General features: G+C 35.6%; 1 protein-coding gene across 4 annotated transcripts in view; it reads right to left on the bottom strand.

Moving 5' to 3' along the window:
* LOC126830719 (serine/arginine repetitive matrix protein 2-like) overlaps positions 1-19,343 on the bottom strand; it is a 324,241-nt gene that overhangs the window by 43,248 nt on the left and 261,650 nt on the right. For 3 of the 4 annotated variants that reach the window (XM_056103535.1, XM_056103533.1, XM_056103536.1), the window contains exon 13: positions 18,924-19,038. In XM_056103535.1, the coding sequence (XP_055959510.1) occupies positions 18,924-19,038 (115 nt within the window). Of the gene's footprint in view, positions 1-16,917; positions 16,960-18,923; positions 19,039-19,343 lie in introns of those variants that run through there. The other variant, XM_056103537.1, reaches the window with a different exon arrangement.

Raw genomic sequence — 19,343 nt, 5'->3', positions numbered from 1 at the left:
TTAACCTATCGATCGGTAAACAAATCCGAGCCATGTTATCTTCAAAATCTAGTATCATTGTATCATCCTAAACGACCATTAAGATCAGAAAGGAAACTATATATTGGATGTACCTGCCTATAATTTGAAATCATTTGGATCGGAAACCTTTTGATACAGTGCATCAATTGTGTGGAATACACTTCCAGAAAATATCTGACAATGTGAACCTGTGTCAGTTTTTAAATCCGAAGTGAAAACTTAGTTATTTAGTCACTATCATTAACACTCGAAAGTGAAAACATTTTCTAGAGCCTAATGCATTCTCTAGTAGATTGAATAGTTGCGCGATACAACAATCATTTTTATTATTATGTTTTGGTTCCTATTGTAAATGCTGTGTCTTACAGTCAGTAACGGATATGCGAGGTGACATAAATATATACATGCCGTGTTTAACAGTAACAGATAAACATGGTGTCTTACAATAACAGATCCACATGTTGTTTTACAATCCGTATCGGGTACACAATGTGGGTCTTAGTAATAGATGCGTGTTACAGTCAGTAAAAGATAAAGGGAGTATCATATGCATGTCATGTCCTGTATCATAGTCAGCAACAGATACATTTCTTACAGTCAGCAACAGCTGCCAACAGTATCTTAGAATTCGTAACAGTTACATGTCATGGGGACCGACGACTAATGCATGTGTGTGATCAAGATCTATTTCATAGACGTAAACCTATCAATCGAGGTCCATTGAAACACACAGAAGTTTAAGGATAGGCATTTGAAACAATTTGTTAATGTTTATCGCATTTCATAATACCAGTTATCTAATACATTTATTTATTTACTTCTTTCTTTGTCCACCTCTGGTTGTGGCAAATATCCCTTCACGTGTCCAAAATACAATACATTAATAGATGTGTGTTTGATTCCTTAATTCATAGGTTCACACTTATCAGGTCATTCACACTTGCATTAAGTGTCGGTCCCCATAATCAAGGACATTATGTCACGTTCCAATATAATTGATTGATAAAGTCTCTTATGGTCAGTAAGAAATACATGTAACGATAATCGTGTCTTACAGTTAGAAATATATGTCACATCTTACAGTCAATAAAACACTATCCATGTCCAAGAGTCAGTAAAAAGTGATGTGTCGTAAATAACAGACACATTTTGTGTCGTACATGTAGTTTCGTACATTTATTAATGGATACATTTCATGTCATACATTTAATAATAGATACATGTTGTGTCGTACATTTAGTAATAGATACATGTCATGTCATAGACTTTGTAATAGATACATGTCATGTCATAGATTTAGTAATAGATACATATTGTGTTGTACATTTAGTAATAGATACATGTTGTGTCATACATTTAGTAATAGATACATTTTGTGTCGTACATTTAGATTTAATCATGCCGTGTCGTAATTTAATAATGGACACATGCTGTGTCGTACATTAATTAATAGATACATATTGTGTCATACTGTTATTAACAGATACATGTTGTGTTGTACGGATAGTAACGGATACAAGTACACGGGGTGTCTTACAATCATAACTCAGGTACAATCTTACAATCATTAGTAACAAGTACATGCCATGTCCTACGGTCAGTGAAAAGTATACATAGTGTAACAGGCTCACATGATGTCTTATCAATACATATACGGTTTGTCTTACAGTCAGTAACAGTTACAAACGGTCTATTCCTGTAACAGATGCACTGGGAATCTTTAATCAGTAATTTATTCACATCGTGTATTGATAACTGTCAGTAACAGAAACACAGGATATCTTTAATCAGTAATAGATAACAGATACACCGAGGATCTTTAATCATAGGTTCACGCTTATCAGGTCATTCACACTTGCATTAAGTGTCGGTCCCCATAATCGAGGATATTATGTCACGTTCCAATATACTTGATTGATAAAGTCTCTTATGGTCAGTAAGCAATACATGTAAAGATAATCGTGTCTTACAGTTAAAAATATATGTCACATCTTACAGTTAATAAAACACTAGCCATGTCCAAGAGTCAGTAAAATGTGATGTGTCGTAAATGGCAGACACATTTTGTGTCGTACACGTTGTGTCGTACATTTAGTAATAGATACATGTCATGTCATACACTTAGTAATAGATACATGTCATGTCATAGATTTAGTAATAGATGCACTGGGAATCTTTAATCAGTAATTTATTCACATCGTGTATAGATAACTGTCAGTAACAGAAACATAGGATATCTTTAATCAGTAATAGATAACAGATACACCGAGGATCTTTAATCAGTAATAGATACACCTTGTGTATAGATAGCTGTCAGTAAAAGATACAAAGGGTATCTTTGATCAGTAATAGATACATGTAGCTGCTAGTAATAGATAGAATAGATAGATATCGTCTATAGCTGTCAATAACAGATACACAGGGGGTGTCTTAAATTCAGTAACATAAATGTGTTTTTGGTTTTGGTAATAGAAGGATCACACTAGGGACCAGGTATCGTCCAGACTTTACGAAAAAAGGAAAGAAACTAAGCTTATCGTCAAGAATTGAATACACGTATCCAGCTAATAGATTGCCGTCAAGAATGTGTTAAACGCTGTCAAGATTCACCAAAAACCACCCAGTTTGTGCTACCGTGTGGATTAAAAAACATCGTTTACTTTTGACAATGATCGTCTGCTTTACGACCGTCCAGTTTCTCGGGATGTTTTTTAGAAATGAACACTACCATTTAGATTTGAAAGGGGTTTAGTTTTTAGACAAGGCATTTATTTTCCCGGACGTTGTCAAGAAATGAACAGAGTGTTTAATTATTTAAGGCGTTTAGATTTTATGCCAAATTACCACTTTACCGAGAGCCGTCTAGTAACTTACGGGTGAGTAGTAATGCAATGCCGTTTACTTTTCATGTCTTGTAATTAGTTTGCCCAGTGTCATACAGAAACTTAAGGCGTTTGTTTTTGTAAGAAATATTTAATTTCTGTCTCCCAATTTTAGAAACTATGTTCAGATTTAGAATCTGAGTATAGTGTCTAAAATTCTCAAATGAATTGCATATTTGTTGAATATCGTCCATTCTTCGGTATTGCCGACGTCCGTTGGGAAAAGTCGAATTACAATGAATTGACAATTTTCCCGGCGTAGATAAAACTCATATTTTATTTATTAGAAAATAACAAAACAATGGACGTATATCTTGTTACTTATAATCTTGCTTTCTGGGTTATTTACCCACTTCTGCAATTAATAACAAATGTATTTGTGAATTTACAAATTAATGTGTGCAGTTCTTGTTTCGGCCACAAATGAAACGTCATTTTCGCTATTTATCTAGACGTCTTTGGGTGACTATTTTCGCCAACATTTATTTTTGTATCCCCACCCCTTGGGAATGTTGAAATACCGAAGGAGGGGAATTGCTAACAATTGTAGGTACAGTTCCCCCACATTGAAACGGGCACGAATCGCAAATCGTATCTAGTTTATAATTAGTCTTGTCACAATAAAATCGAGTATTTCTAATCAAAAAACAAAAGCAAAACAAGCAGGGTCATTATAATATCTAATATCCAAATACATGGAAAGTTCCTCTACAAACTATATGCACATATATTGCACATGTAACACTTATCAGTTTACACACTAACATTCGGGATACCTCACATCCAAGTCTAAAACCTAATCCGCGTATTGTTTACAAAACACAAAATATAAAAACATATTTATACAAAAGTTCAAAATTTAATCGGTGATATCAGATTATATTCTTTGAATGACCTACTGATTTTGTTTTATAAATGACAAATTCCAGCCATGTCCTAGCTGTCTCTGTTCCATCCGAAACCATAGCCTATGCCGTCGCTTGGAATATACAGTCATAAATGCTTGTCATTACAATTTAGATTATATTCTTTGAATGACGGCCTGCTTATATCACAAATTCTAGCCACCAGTCTCGGTTCCGTCTGAAACCATATTGCTCACAGACGTGTAATTACACCACCATCGCATGGAATATACAACAGTCATAAATTTCTGTCGTTAGATTCTTTGAATGGCCGCTTCCTATTGTTTAATTAATCCCCTAATCCAGACACATGGTTTTGAAGTGAGGTATATTCGTGTTGTTATTTAATTGTCGTTATGATTTTAGATTTTTAGAATACTTCACTGATGTTTTTGTAATAAAGTATACTCGTATTGTTTGTTAATTGGCGTTATGATTTTAATGTTTAGACAATATTAAATTGACTTGATATGAAATCTGAATATAAATTATTAGATGGATAAATAAATAGAGGATATTTGTTGTTTTAGAGTGAATAACATATTTTATTTCATCGAGAAGCAAGAAAACTTATATTTTCACGAATGCGTAGCATGAGTGAAAATATAAACGTTTTCTTGCTTAGAGATGAAATAAAATATGTTATTCACGACAAAACGACAAATGTTCTATTTATTTTATGATTTTACAATCATTTTAGGTAAAAACAACTAGCCAGTGGAATAACACTTTTATTTCACTGATAAAACGCGGTATTCCACTACTGATCATACAATTACATATTGACAACTTAATCTCTCGCCAAAATACAATTGGATTGATATTATTTCGGCATCATAATTAATTTTAAAACTAATCGTTGATTTAATTTCCGCACACAAAATGGAACTAAATATATGAATTCCGTATAAGAATCAATTTAGAATACCAAAATGCGAATCGAAACACATTGTGGATTGAGGATCGCTCGATTGTAGGTGATGTAATTTTAGTGAAATTGGTGCTGAGAATTGGCGTGTTCGGAAAATAAGCTAAAGCGTATGTAAAGGAAGACGTTGGACACTATTCATGATAAAATATCTATAAAATGGGAATTATATGAACTGGGGAAGAAAAGTGTACCGGGACTATAGAGGTGAGTCGTTTAGTGGCTGTGTAGTGACGTTATTTATTAATGAAATTGTTATTGAATAAAGTGATTTATTTTGTTGTTTGTTATTTATAAATGCGACCGCTCTAGATTGGCGAGTCTGCCACTTGGCGTAAAGAAAATTATACTTATATCAAACACTTATATTATACTGATTATGAATATTTCTGTGTCCCTAACATTACACAATGTCGTGTGGACGACTTATTCTAGATCCCGAAATTAAACATACATTATGCAAGAGCTAAATCTGTCTATTGCAGGTCTTTTTTTAGGCCTGAATTGTTATCTAAATTATTAATTAGACATTAATTAACCTATCCAGGCCACAATCAACTCTAGATGGCAGCGCTAGCCTGCGATCTTTAGTGGATTGTAAAATGTAAGCCGATTTACTGCATAACTTTCCTTCTTGATTAAATGATTAAATGGATAATCGAGACTATGCTGTTTATCGTACTGACTTTAGTAATGATGACCAAGGCTTATGGGAATTTCAGTCGCTTAGTTCTCGGTTCATCGTGGATCAATTTGAATGAAATTTTCACCAAATTGCCTTTACATTATCTAGTTTTTAACTATTATAGTGAGAACTGTCAACTCGTTACCGAATCTCCCATAATGTATCTTTAAACTAAGTCGCGTGGACGAGTCATTATGATAATGAGTGTCCAATTTACCACTGAATTTTCTTCATATTTAACACATATTGTTGTTATTACCCATCACGGAACTACAAATGTTTTATTGATTCGTAGATAGACAAACAACTCGTACAATGATTTTCAGTGTCAGTTAATCTGGTTCTAATTATACTTTGTGGTACTGTCATACATGTACATATCAAATTTACATAGTTTTGTTGGAGTATTCAATAATGATTTTGACTAGTCCCAAAAATAACTGAAAAAAAAAAAGTCCGGGGGCATGCCCCCCAGAAAATTTTGTACAATTTAACTTGCAATGGTGCATTCTGGGTACACTTTCTGGCCAAAATTGGCGTAGCAGTAAACGCAAGATGTACATCAAATGCCAGTGAAGTCAAAGAAAAAAAGCAACAAAAACTTCTAACCAGCGGCTGCCAGGCAGGATACGCCCACATTTTCGAGAGATGGATAGAGAACAAGCTAACAAGAAAGTGATTTTTCCTACAATCAAGGGCCATAATTCAGGAAATTACAATTCGATATGCGCAAATATCGAAAGGAACTGAGATCTTTGTGTTATAAACTTACATTTCAAGTTTCAACAAAATCGGATAAAAATTGTGACCTCTATAGGGTCCACAACCTTGATATACCATATTTTTACGCTATTTGAGAACGAACGGCAGCCATTTTGTCTGTCAATTTTAGGGCCGATTTTCACGAAATTCGAACTCAACCTTCGTTAGGGTGTAACGGTGATATAATAATACGTTTTTTTAAATCGGATAAAAATTATGACCTCTTTAGGGTCCACAAGCTAAAAACGCGATTTTTTGTACAATCAGGGGCCATAATTCAGGAAGTTACGGTCCGATATGCGCGAAGATCGAAAGGAACCGAGATCTTTGGGTTATAAACTTACATTTCAAGTTTCAAAAAAATCGGATAAAAATTGTGACCTCTATAGTGTCCACAAGCCAAAAACGTGATTTTTCGTACAAACAGGGGCCATAATCCATGAACTTTCGATCCGATACATGCCAATATCGAAAGCAGCCAAGATCTTTTGGGGATAAACCTATATTTCAAGTTTCGTCAAAATCGGATAAGAATTGTGACCTGTAGAGAGTCCACAAACAATTGTGGACGGACGGACGGACGGACGGACAGGGGCGACGGCATAATACGTCCACATGAAAATGTGGGCGTATAAAAATCATTTATTTGCTTGCAAAAGCAAGTCTGGCCATCTTGGCCGCAGACTGCAAAATGTCTTTTGATCTTTTTTTGGATAAAATGTTTGTGGTTATTTGCAGCTTGTTTTTCTTTTCATCCTTTTCTTTCTGTTTTTGCAATAATTCTTCTATTTTCTACATGATGACATCAAATTTTTAACCAGTTCGGGGTTGACTTTGTCATGAACGTCTTTTTTGAAAGTAGTACTTTATAGCCGCCTTGCCAGATGCAGTTAAAGCATATTTAACATGTTGTATTGAGTTGTAGGTTGATATATTCAGTCTACTTGTTTTAGAGTTGATGACATTGTTCATGACACTGAAGGAAGACTCAACTTGAGGCCCATGAAAACAGTTCAATAAAGATGACACCATCTTGAATAAAAGAGGATACTGGTTACATAATTCCCCTTGTGCCCACCATTCATCTAATCTATTATTATCATTGTAGGGAGGTAGTTTTTGATCGGCGATGTAATTCCTAACTTCCACACTATACAAATCTTCTTCATATTCTTCTAAGATTTTACCAATGCTGGAAGTCTGAGAAAATAATTTAAAGTTACTGTATGACCATGTGTGTGAGGGTGAAGAACAGCTAGAGCTTTATGTAGTGTGTTATTTATGGGCATCTTTGTTTGTAAAGATTTCCCACAATTGATGTAAGCCTGCATCACCTGAAATGACAATTTAATAGCATATATTTATTAAATGTCACTCACATACACTATTCTATCAGATATTAACAGAACAATATAACTGATAATACTTAGATGTGTAACTAAATGCATCAATAGTATTTCCAGTGAGAATAAATTTTAGGTTACAAAACAACTATTCTCCAACAAACACTACACATCTAGATGCAAAGGAAAACTAACACATACTTTTGTCTTTAACTCTTTCTTTTGATCTTTATTCATCATCTTTGGCATATTTGCTGCCTTAACTCCTATAAAAAGATCTTTTTCAGTGAGATGATTGTCTGTATTTGACAGATCAACAGCTTTCTGTTGCTTTGGAGAATGATTCTCAATCAGAACTTCTGGTCTCACAAAGCACTGGATGAATGCTTTGAACAACTTCACCTGAAACAGTTTAAAGCGACTAATTTTGTACTTAAAAATGCCTGTGTGTTGTGTCAAGTTGAAATTTAAGATTTTGATTGCACTTTAAATGGTTTTACCTTCTTAATGAAACTTGAACAATTTTGTCTGAAAGCCTATTGTGATTACTAAAATTATTATTTATGAGGCTTTCAGACTTTGTATGAAAGACTATTGTTTTTACTAAAATTATTATTAAGCTTTCATATGTATTACATATGAAAGCTTATTGTTTCTGTTAAGATTATTATTATTATTATTATTATTCTTTGACTACCTTGAATCATTTACTTCAAATCTGCTATTTCGGATTTTCGAATTTCAAAAATTCGTCGCTGTGATTTCGAACCGGAAGTTAAAATCAACTTGACAACTTCTTTAATAGTTGCACGATTTTCATGAAATTCAGTATATAAGTAGATCTTACCGATACAACTTGAAAAATGTCATTAGAAATTTTCTGTATTATCTCCCCTTGATGAAATTAAGGATCAAATTTTAAAAAAAAATCAACGAAATATAGGTCCGATTGCCTTGAAATTGTATTTCTTTACTAGTTACGATACTACTGATTCGTACACAAAAAATGGAGTTTATAGCCCAAATGTGAAATATCGCTAAGGCTTTTTTGATATTTTATTTACAGACAAGGGGATTATATTTTCCAAATCCTTGAAGGAAAGCCCATAAAATGTAGGCAGTAGAATTTTGATTCAGGTCAACTGATGGACGCCATTTTGAATTGAAAATGAAAAATAGTGAAAAATCCACATTAATGGGCTTGAAAACATACACAATTGGTCGTGACTTAAAGAATGTGTCTCCTATTACCGAAATTATTACATTTTAGGATAGCCTGGATCATGGTCGAGTGTTTGGTATTTGAATATTTCAAAAATTCGAATTTCTCTTTTGATGTTTTCCGTGCCGACAAGGTTGTTTTCGAGTTTAGCTGGTTTTGAATTCGCGCATGCGCTACACAGGAACCAACGGTACCACGAGTACTAAATTCCGGCGAGCAACTTTTCACGTTGGTACCTAGGTACCCTGAAAATTTCAAGGTGATACCTGCATTCGTTCAAGTCGTTTGTTCTTGTCACCTGCCTTTCGTGGTTTTTTTTCTTACGGCTTCCATGAGGAAAAAAAGGGGAATTTCGCCGTGACACCAGCACCGATTGTCCGAAAACCATGAAATTTGGACGCAATACGCCCATTACCACCCCAGACTCTGTGCTTTACCCCCATTTTGATACCATTAAAAAAAAAAGAGTTTTAGCAAAAAAACGATTTTCGGAATTTAATATTGGTTTTAACCCTGTAATACCCAGACATGATATAAGCTTACATATTATTATAATCCCTATGAAATATTTTAATTATTTACTGCTATAATATGAATTATCACTTATTCCCCGTTAAATAAATATCGGTCACCCGGTGCAGCTGTACAACTTCAAGGACCCTGGCCTCAAGTCAATTTACGGCTTCTATGAGGGGAAAAAAAGTGGAATTTCGCCGTGACACCGGCACCGATTGTCCGAAAACCATGAAATTTGGACACAATACGCCCATTACCACCCCAGACTCTGTGCCTTACTCCCATTTTGATCCGATTAAAATAAAAAGAGTTTTAGCAAAAAAACGATTTTCGGAATTTAATATTGGTTTTAATTAATTTTGAAATTGCAAATGCAAAGAGATTTTATCACCTCTTCCGTATGTGATAGGTATTGGTACTATACACATTATCCTTAAAAGACAATTTTTTAAAATGACCGTAACTATGTATCGACACTAGAAACCGAAATCGCCTATTTTGACCTTTTTTGACTGCTGAGGCATCCTTCCGGTGGTCCAAATCTCTGGAATTTCTAGCGGTTGGCTGCGCCTCGATGATACTTATCACATATTAAAATGAGAAAATGTTCAGATATCAAGAACAATAAAAATTCGATAAAATATGGCAATTTTTTAAGCAAAAAAAATTTGATTGTTGGGGGTGGGTTTTGAATTTATTTTGAACGTTCTCGGAATCCCACACTCTTCTATTTTTAATATGTGATAGCTAGAATCCCAAGTTACATTCTGTGCAAATTTGAAGGCAATCGGATCACAGGAACGTTGCCTGGGCAGAGCAAATCTACCCGATCGCGGAAATTTGTTCATTCTTTAAAGTTATTATAATATTGTGTTATGATCGCCATCTTAGATACACCGTCACTTACCAAACCACTCCGAAATATACCCAAAATCCCAAAATCGACAATAATTTCTTTTGACTTCGCGCATGCGCCACGCTGGAACCAAAGGTACCATGACTACCAAATTCCGGCGAGGAACTTTTCACGTTGGTACCTAGGTGCCCTGAAAAATTCAAGGCGATACCTGCATTCGTTCTGGTCGTTTGTTCTTCACATGGTTCCTGCCGTTCACTTTTTTCCGCAATTTACGGCTTCAGTAAGGGCGAAAAAAGAGGAATTTCGCCACGACACCGGCGCCGTTTGTCCGAAAACCATGAAATTTGAAAAGAATACGCCCATTACCACCCCGGACTCTGTGCCTTACTCCCATTTTGATCCGATTAAAAAAAAAAGAGTTTTAGCAAAAAAACGATTTTCGGAATTTAATATTGGTTTTAATTAATTTTGAAATTGCAAATGCAAAGAGATTTTATCGCCTCTTCCTTATGTGATAGGTATTGGTACTATACACATTATCCTTAAAAGACAATTTTTTAAAATGACCGTAACGATGTATCGACACTAGAAACCGAAATCGCCTATTTTGACCTTTTTTGACTGCTGAGGCATCCTTCCGGTGGTCCAAATCTCTGGAATTTCTAGCGGTTGGCTGCGCCTCGATGATACTTATCACATATTAAAATGAGAAAATGTTCAGATATCAAGAACAATAAAAATTCGATAAAATATGGCAATTTTTTAAGCAAAAAAACTTTGATGGTTGGGGGTGGGTTTTGAATTTATTTTGAACGTTCTCGGAATCCCACACTTACCAAACCACTCCGAAATATACCCAAAATCCCAAAATCGACAATAATTTCTTTTGACTTCGCGCATGCGCCGCGCTGGAACCAAAGGTACCATGACTACCAAATTCCGGCGAGGAACTTTTCACGTTGGTACCTAGGTGCCCTGAAAAATTCAAGGCGATACCTGCATTCGTTCAGGTCGTTTGTTCTTCACATGGTTCCTGCCGTTCGCTTTTTTCCGCGATTTACGACTTCAGTAAGGGCGAAAAAAGAGAAATTTCGCCACGACACCGGCGCCGTTTGTCCGAAAACCATGAAATTTGAAAAGAATACGCCCATTACCACCCCGGACTCTGTGCCTTACTCCCATTTTGATCCGATTAAAAAAAAAAGAGTTTTAGCAAAAAACGATTTTCGGAATTTAATATTGGTTTTAATTAATTTTGAAATTGCAAATGCAAATAGATTTTATCGCCTCTTCCTTATGTGATAGGTATTGGTACTATACACATTATCCTTAAAAGACAATTTTTTAAAATGACCGTAACGATGTATCAACACTAGAAACCGAAATCGCCTATTTTGACCTTTTTTGACTGCTGAGGCATCCTTCCGGTGGTCCAAATCTCTGGAATTTCTAGCGGTTGGCTGCGACGCGATGATATTTATCACATATTAAATTGAGAAAATCCTCAGATATCAAGAACAATAAAAATTCGATAAAATACGGCAATTTTTTAAGCAAAAAACCTTTGATTGTTGGGGGTGGGTTTTGAATTTATTTTGAACGTTCTCGGAATCCAACACTCTTCTATTTTTAATATGTGATAGCTAGAATCCCAAGGTACATTCTGTGCAAATTTGAAGGCAATCGGAGCACAGGAACGTTGCCTGGGTAGAGCAAATCAACCCGGTCGCGAAAATTTACTCATACTTCAAAGTGATTATCATGTTGTGTTATGATCGCCATGTTAGATCAATCTGAGTCCCTGATCCACCGTCACCTACCAAACCACTCCGAAATATACCCAAAATCGACCATAATTTCTTTTTACTTCGCGCATGCGCCACGCTGGAACCAAAGGTACGTTGACTACCAAATTCCGGCGAGGAACTTTTCACGTTGGTACCTAGGTGCACTGAAAACTTCAAGGCGATACCTGCATTCGTTCAGGTCGTTTGTTCTTGACACGGTTCCTGCCGTTCGTTGTTTTCCGCCATTTACGGCTTCTGTAAGGGCGAAAAAAGTGGAATTTCGCCACGGCACCGGCACCGATTGTCCCAAAACCATGAAATTTGGACACAATACGCCCATTACCACTCTGTGACTTACTCCCATTTTGATCAGATTAAAAAAAGGAGTTTCAGCAAAAAATAAACAACCGATTTTCGGAATTTAAATTTGGTTTTAATTAATTTTGAAATTCCAAATGCAAAGGGATCTTATCGCCTCCTCCGTATGTGATTGCTATTAGTACTATACACATTATCCGTAAAAGACATTTTTTTTAAAATGAGCGCAACACCAAAAACCGAAATCGACTATTTTGACTTTATCATACATTAAATATTATATGCCATCGGTTAATTTTTATACGCCCACATTGAAATGTGGTCGTATATTGTCGTCGCCGCCGTCCGGGCGGCTAAAGTTAATATCCGATTACTTTAAATTTATACACAGTGTTTAAGGTCATGAGACGAAGAAGCCTATTGATTTTAAGCGATTTCCGATAACTACTGTCAGAATTATGGTCCTTGACCACTTCAAAAAATCTTGTGCACGCTCTAGAGGTTAAATTCAATATCCGATTGACTTTTAATTTATACACAGTGTTTAAGTATCATTTGGTAGCTCGATAAATGGGCTATTGTATGACACACTTCCTGTCTGATTCCTGAAAGCTGGTTCAGTGCTGCTTGCAGGTCTAGTTTTATTTATTTTTAAAATTATTATTATTACAGCATTTTTATAGTGTGCCCTTTCATATAACATGTTCAATGGCACTTTACAAAGTGACAATGTAATCATAAATGAACAAGATGATTATGGACATGTATCATACCTGTTCTTCGTGTAGTAAATGAACTTTAGGTTCCTTCATTTCAAACATTAAAACATATTGCTTAAGTAGAGGAAGGATGCTAGAGTAGAGACCTAGTATAAATTTAGTAAGTTTTTCGCTCCTCAAATAGTCTTGAAACATTTCTGTCTTTACGTAACTGCCCTTCTGCTGTCATCTTTTTGTCTTTCAGGTTTTAAAAACAATAAGTTACAAAGAAATAAGAAACAGTTATGGATTCAAATTTTAGTACATCTATGTGTCTTTCTCGGTAAAAAGGCTAAATTACAGATCTTATCAATGTTAAATAATATTTAGTTCACTTCTAATGTTGGGCATTGAACAAATTAAGAAGCAATATCTTGTGATAAATTGTTTCACCACAGTGAATGATACATATAATGTACTATATTCATCCTGCTGTGCAGTGCGCCTCATGTATTATGAATTTCGACATTGAATTTATCTATGAAAACCAACCAATTTTCTCACAAGTTACTGCCTTTACTTAAAGAAACTTTATCTTTTTAGAGTTTGTTAGTAAAATATGACAAAAAAATAGAACGCAACTCTAATTCATCAAACATCAAACAAAGACAATTAACTGTAATGCAACATACAACAACCTTGAAACTGAAACGAAAAAAAGTAAACAGGAAAAATAATAACCGGTTATTGTCATCATTAAATGATGATAAATCGACAAACAGATGCATCATGGCATATAATAGGAATGCAGAAAATATCTGAAGAAATAATAAAGCTTACTTTTCTTATTTCAAGAATCCTATTCTTGCTTGCTTCTGATAGTTGAAGTCTGTGGTATATTTCAATGATCACCGACAGATATTTTGTTCCTTCCTTATTGTAACTATAGTAGAATATGGTGTATGCATCCATAAGTCTAAGGGTGTCTATTGTTGCATCATACACAGATAACCATCGATGGCTTACATACTTCTGAGGCATTGTGAATGCTACTCCCAGTATGATGCAGATTTCTGTCATGTATTCTCTCAAATCTGGCGACCATTTAAAGTCAGAGTATAAGTCATTGAACATACTCTCCACATGATAATCAAATTGTTTACAGAATACTTTAGCTGCATTGTGGGCATGTTGACATGTATCACCATCTATATCAAGAAGGTGTGGAGCTACTTGTCTACGAATCCGTGTTTCGAGTCCAGACTGAGACCTACGCATCACATTACAGCTATCCATTAAAATAGACACAACATTTGTCCAAGGCACTTGTTCAGCATCAAACAAGGCACATATCTCCTTGAACAATGACTCACTGTTAACTCAAATGACACGAATTGATTGAAAATGTTGAACAACTTGTTTTTGTTCTGGTGAAAAGTAACTAGCCAGTATAGCTAACACTTTTTCATTACTGTTGCTGGTGCTCTCATCTAGATTTAGTGAGAATTTTGTTGTTCTCATCATTTCGACTACACTATCATGCATAGTTTTGGGAATGCCAAACCTAGTTTTGTAGGAGGCAGTTGTTCTGTTCATAGACAGGGAATTTAAAGCCTTTGGGTCCTTAGATAATGTTTTGGATAGTTCAATAATTCTGGGTGTCATAGAAAATGGTAGACTATATTCTGACACAAAACCCAATACGGTTGCCTCTGCATTCATAATTCTATCTGCCATAGGTGTCATTGGTACTGGAACTGGCTTTTTAATTTCTAATGTCTTAAACATAGGGTGGACACCATACGGTACTTGTCCTGTTCCATTTGTTGAAGGCGTTCCAAATGCACCTTAAATAAAAAATAAATTGAGATTGACATATCTCAACGAGGGGGACAGAATGTGTTGAGTTTTGTCAGCTTCACAGAACAATAACTTAAGAAAAGAGCTGTAATATGTACATGTTATTAGTATGCAACTTCAAGTTTGTGTATCTCAAAATTTTGGTGGTTAACCTCATACAAATTGGTGTGTAAAGACATGGCAATTTATTTCTCTGTCTGTAGTGAAAAGTAATCAGCCCAACAAAAATTGGGTGAAAAGTTAAAGCCAGGCAAGAGACGGAATTAACATTGAAGTCAATAGGGAAATTAATAGAGGTCTGCTTCCTACATTGACCATTGTGTAAAATTGTTCTAAGCTACTCATTCAGCAAACGTCGACAGACTCCTGTACCATATATATATACTGGTGTACCGGAATTAACCGAGGTTTTCCGAATACTGATCTGCTCACACAAACATCAAAATTATAAAAAAAAAACCAGTTTTAATAAATTTCCTACCTGACAAACTTTGGTTTTGATCCCATATCTTAACTAGATGGCAAGGTTTTTTTTGCCCAAGATGCTGCTCCAGGGCCTTCCACCCCCGACTTCCATAATTGATTTCTTTGCTGCATACGTGGCAGTAGCCTTTTCCCGGCTGACGCAATTTTCTGATGAAAAGGCCCACCGCCTTCCCACCCACATCCCTCTCTAACCAACTCCATTTCCGTGGATTCTTTACATCATCAATTGCCTTTGTATCGTGGATGTCATCTCGATAAATTATTTGTTTAGCCGACATTTCATTTCACTCACAGCGGAGAAATCATTCGGAAAAAACTACAGAGGTGTACCGAATGTTCAAAAATGGGACATTTTGTCTCATAGTATTTATTCGTAGACAGATTCGTATTACAGTTTTCATTTCCAAAGACTTCAAATTTAATTTTAATACCTACAGGTGGCTTGGACGACAGGATAATAAGATTCAGTTTAATATTAATATCATCCCGACAATGTCAATATTCTGTTCCAAACACGCGTGACATGATTAGTACTAATACTACGAATCAACTCACACAGACCTGACTCGACACGAAACCACTCCTCGAGACAATTTCCAGCAGATTATGATTTCTTGGAATTTCATTGGAAAATAATTGTAGTCTTGATTGTGCAGGTCGAAATTTTTAATTCTACAGGCCGATAATAACCGTCGAGGGCCTTGATAATAAAATGAAATGAAATGGGGTTTAACATCCTACTGTTCTGCTCCTATACTGGGCTAATGAAGACGGGCATACGCCATACAGTGTGCTATGAGGGAAATTTTGCCCGGGCAGCGGCACTATCGCCTACTCTTATATCGAATTCCAACTGCCAAGGGATCTTTTACGTGCATTCCAATGTTTACACAGGACCTCAGTTTTTTGTCTCATCCGAAAGACTAGACAGCTGTTCTTGTCAGGCCCTCTGTCCTGCATCACTGACAAGGGGAAACCACCACTGAAAATCGGGATGGATAATGAAGTAAACTGTGTTTACTTTTAACACTGGGTTTGAGGTGAAGGAGTGTGTTTTTTAATCAACATATAACGTCTCTTCTCCCTCTTAGCACTTGGTCAACATGCATTACCCTACCCCCCTCCCCCATTTTTTTATTGCAAATTCAGACGAATCACAGGAACGACCAAATTTTGTTAACTTGATATAATACTGTATTATATCAAGTTAACAAAATTTGTTTAAACCTTTTCCCTTCAATCTTTTAGATTGTGTGACAACTATAACTACCAGCGGCAGCCAGGCAGGATACACCCACATTTTTCAAGAGATGGATAGAGAACAAGCCAAACAAAAAGCGATTTTTCGTAACATCAATGGACATAATTCAGGAAGGTACAATCAGATATGAGCGAATATCAACTGGAACCAAAATCTTTGGGTTATAAACATGCATTTCAAATTTCATTAAAATCGGATCAAAATTGTGACCTCTAGAGGGTCCACAACCTTGATATACCAGATGTTACACTATTAGTGTAGAGGGGCAGCCATTTTGTCTGGCAGTTTTGGTCTGATTTTCATGAAAATCGAACTCAACCATCATTAAGGTGTAACTGTGATATATTCAAATGTTTTCTTTCTAAATCGGAATAAAATTCTGACCTTCATAGGGTCCACAAGCTAAAACCAGCAGCTGCCAGGCAGGATACGCCCACTTTTTCGAGAGATGGATAGAGAACAAGCTAAAAAGAAAGTGATTTTTCGTACAATCAGGGGCCATAATTCAGGAAGTTACAGTCCGATATGCGCGAATATAGAAAGGAACCAAGATCTTTGGGTTATAAACTTACATTTCAAATTTCAACAAAATCTGATAAAAATTGTGACCTCTATAGGGTCCACAACCTTGATATACCATATTTTTTACGCTATTTGAGAATGAAGGGCGGCCATTTTGTCTGTCAGTTTTGGGCCGATTTGCACGAAATTTGAACTCAGTCGTCCTTAGTGTGTAACGGTGATATAATAATACGTTTTTTTTAAATCGGATAAAAATTATGACCTCTATGGGGTCCACAAGCTAAAATCGCGATTTTTCGTAAAATCAGGGGTCATAATTCAGGAAGTTACGTTCCGATATGCGCGAATATCGAAAGGATAAAAATTATGACCTCTATAGGGTCCACAAGCTAAAAAAGTGATTTTTCGTACAATCAGGGGCCATAATCCAGGAAGTTACGGTCCGATATGCGCGAATATCGAAAGGAACCGAGATCTTTGGGTTATAAACTTACATTTCCAGTTTCAACAAAATCGGATAAAAATTGTGACCTCTATAGGGTCTGTAACGGTGATATAATAATAGTTTTTTTAAATCGGATAAAAATTATGACTTCTATAGGGTCCACAAGCTAAAAATGCGATTTTTCGTACAATCAGGGGCCATAATTCAGGAAGTTATGGTCCGATATGCGCGAATATCGAAAGGAACCGAAATCTTTGGGTTAAAAACTTACATTTCAAGTTTCAACAAAATCGGATAAAAATTGTGATCTCTATAGGGTCCACAACCTTGATATACCATATTCTTACGCTATTTGAGAACGAACGGCGGCTATTTTGTCTGTCAATTTTGGGCCGATTTTCACGAAATTTGAACTCGATCGTCCTTAGGGTTTAACGGTGATATAATAATAAGTTTTTTTCAATCGGATAAAAATTATGACCTCTATAGGGTCCAAAAGCTAAAAATGCGTTTTTTCGTACAATCAGGGGCCATAATTCAGGAAGTTACGGTCCGATATGCACGAATATCGAAAGGTACCGAGGTCTTTGGGTTATAATCATAAATTTCAAGTTTAAAATAAATCGGATAAAAATTATGACCTGTACAGTGTTCACAAGCTAAAAACGTGATTTTTCGTACAATCAGGGGCCATAATCCATGAAGTTACAGTCCGATACATGCCAATATCGAAAGGAACCGAGATCTTAGGGTGATAAACCTATATTTCAAGTTTCATTGAAATCGGATAAAAATTGTGACCTGTAGACTGTTCACAAACAATTGTGGACGGACGGACGAACGCACGGACAGGGGCGACGACAATATAGGGTCCATAAGCCAAAAACGTGATTTTTCGTACAATCAGGGGCCATAATCTATGAAGTTACGGTCCGATACATGCCAATATCGAAAGGACCCGAGATCTTGGGGAGATAAACCTATATTTCAAGTTTCGTTGAAATCGGATAAAAATTGTGACCTGTAGAGTGTCCACAAACAATTGTGGACTGATGGAAGGACGCCTGGACGGAAGGACAGATGGACAGAGGCGACGACAATATACAATATTACAGCCTCTATCTAAGCCTTGAGCCCTGTATTATGTCTAAATAGTCACACACACAGCAACTAAATTATTAAAAGGGCCGAGTGTCAAGCAAGAGAGAATGATCTGTTCACAATTTGAATAATATTTCAATGTCTTTTTGAACAGATATCGATTATGCAAGTATTGGCAAAATGGCCATGTATCGGCCAATACCAATTTCTACTAATAGGCCATTTATCGGTCAATTACCGATGGTGAAACCGATAATCGGAACATCACTAGTAAAGACATTGATGATTATATTATTTATAGTTTTATATTCAAAATATCTACCTTTTTAATATAAACAATTTTCAGTGCCTCTACAGCTTCAGGATGATTAGGACGTAATTTTAGAACTCGTTCATACGTCTCCTCTGCAGAATCCCAATCTTTTTTATCTGAATGTCTAAAACACAAAATTAAAAAGACTGATTAGTACATTCTTCATTAGTATTAACATATTTGTGTTGTATTTTGTTTGTATTTCTTTGCAAATTTTGAGATAGGTAATACTGTAAAGCGTACACTATAAGATTGGTATCGTTTAATATGGTTGTTTTAGCGCGAATAACGATGCATACAGTTTAATTTCAAAACATCGTTTGATAATTGATAATAGCGCTTGAAAATTACAAAAATCGTTTAATTAGTATTATCGTTTAATTTAATGGTACACAGTTGAATTTCTCCAGATCTGTTTAGAAATGGGGG

Source organism: Patella vulgata, chromosome 1, assembly GCF_932274485.2.
Source record: "Patella vulgata chromosome 1, xgPatVulg1.2, whole genome shotgun sequence".
Classification (NCBI taxonomy): domain Eukaryota; kingdom Metazoa; phylum Mollusca; class Gastropoda; family Patellidae; genus Patella; species Patella vulgata.
Note: the sequence above shows the minus strand (reverse complement) of the source record. Positions and strands in the feature narration are given on the sequence as shown.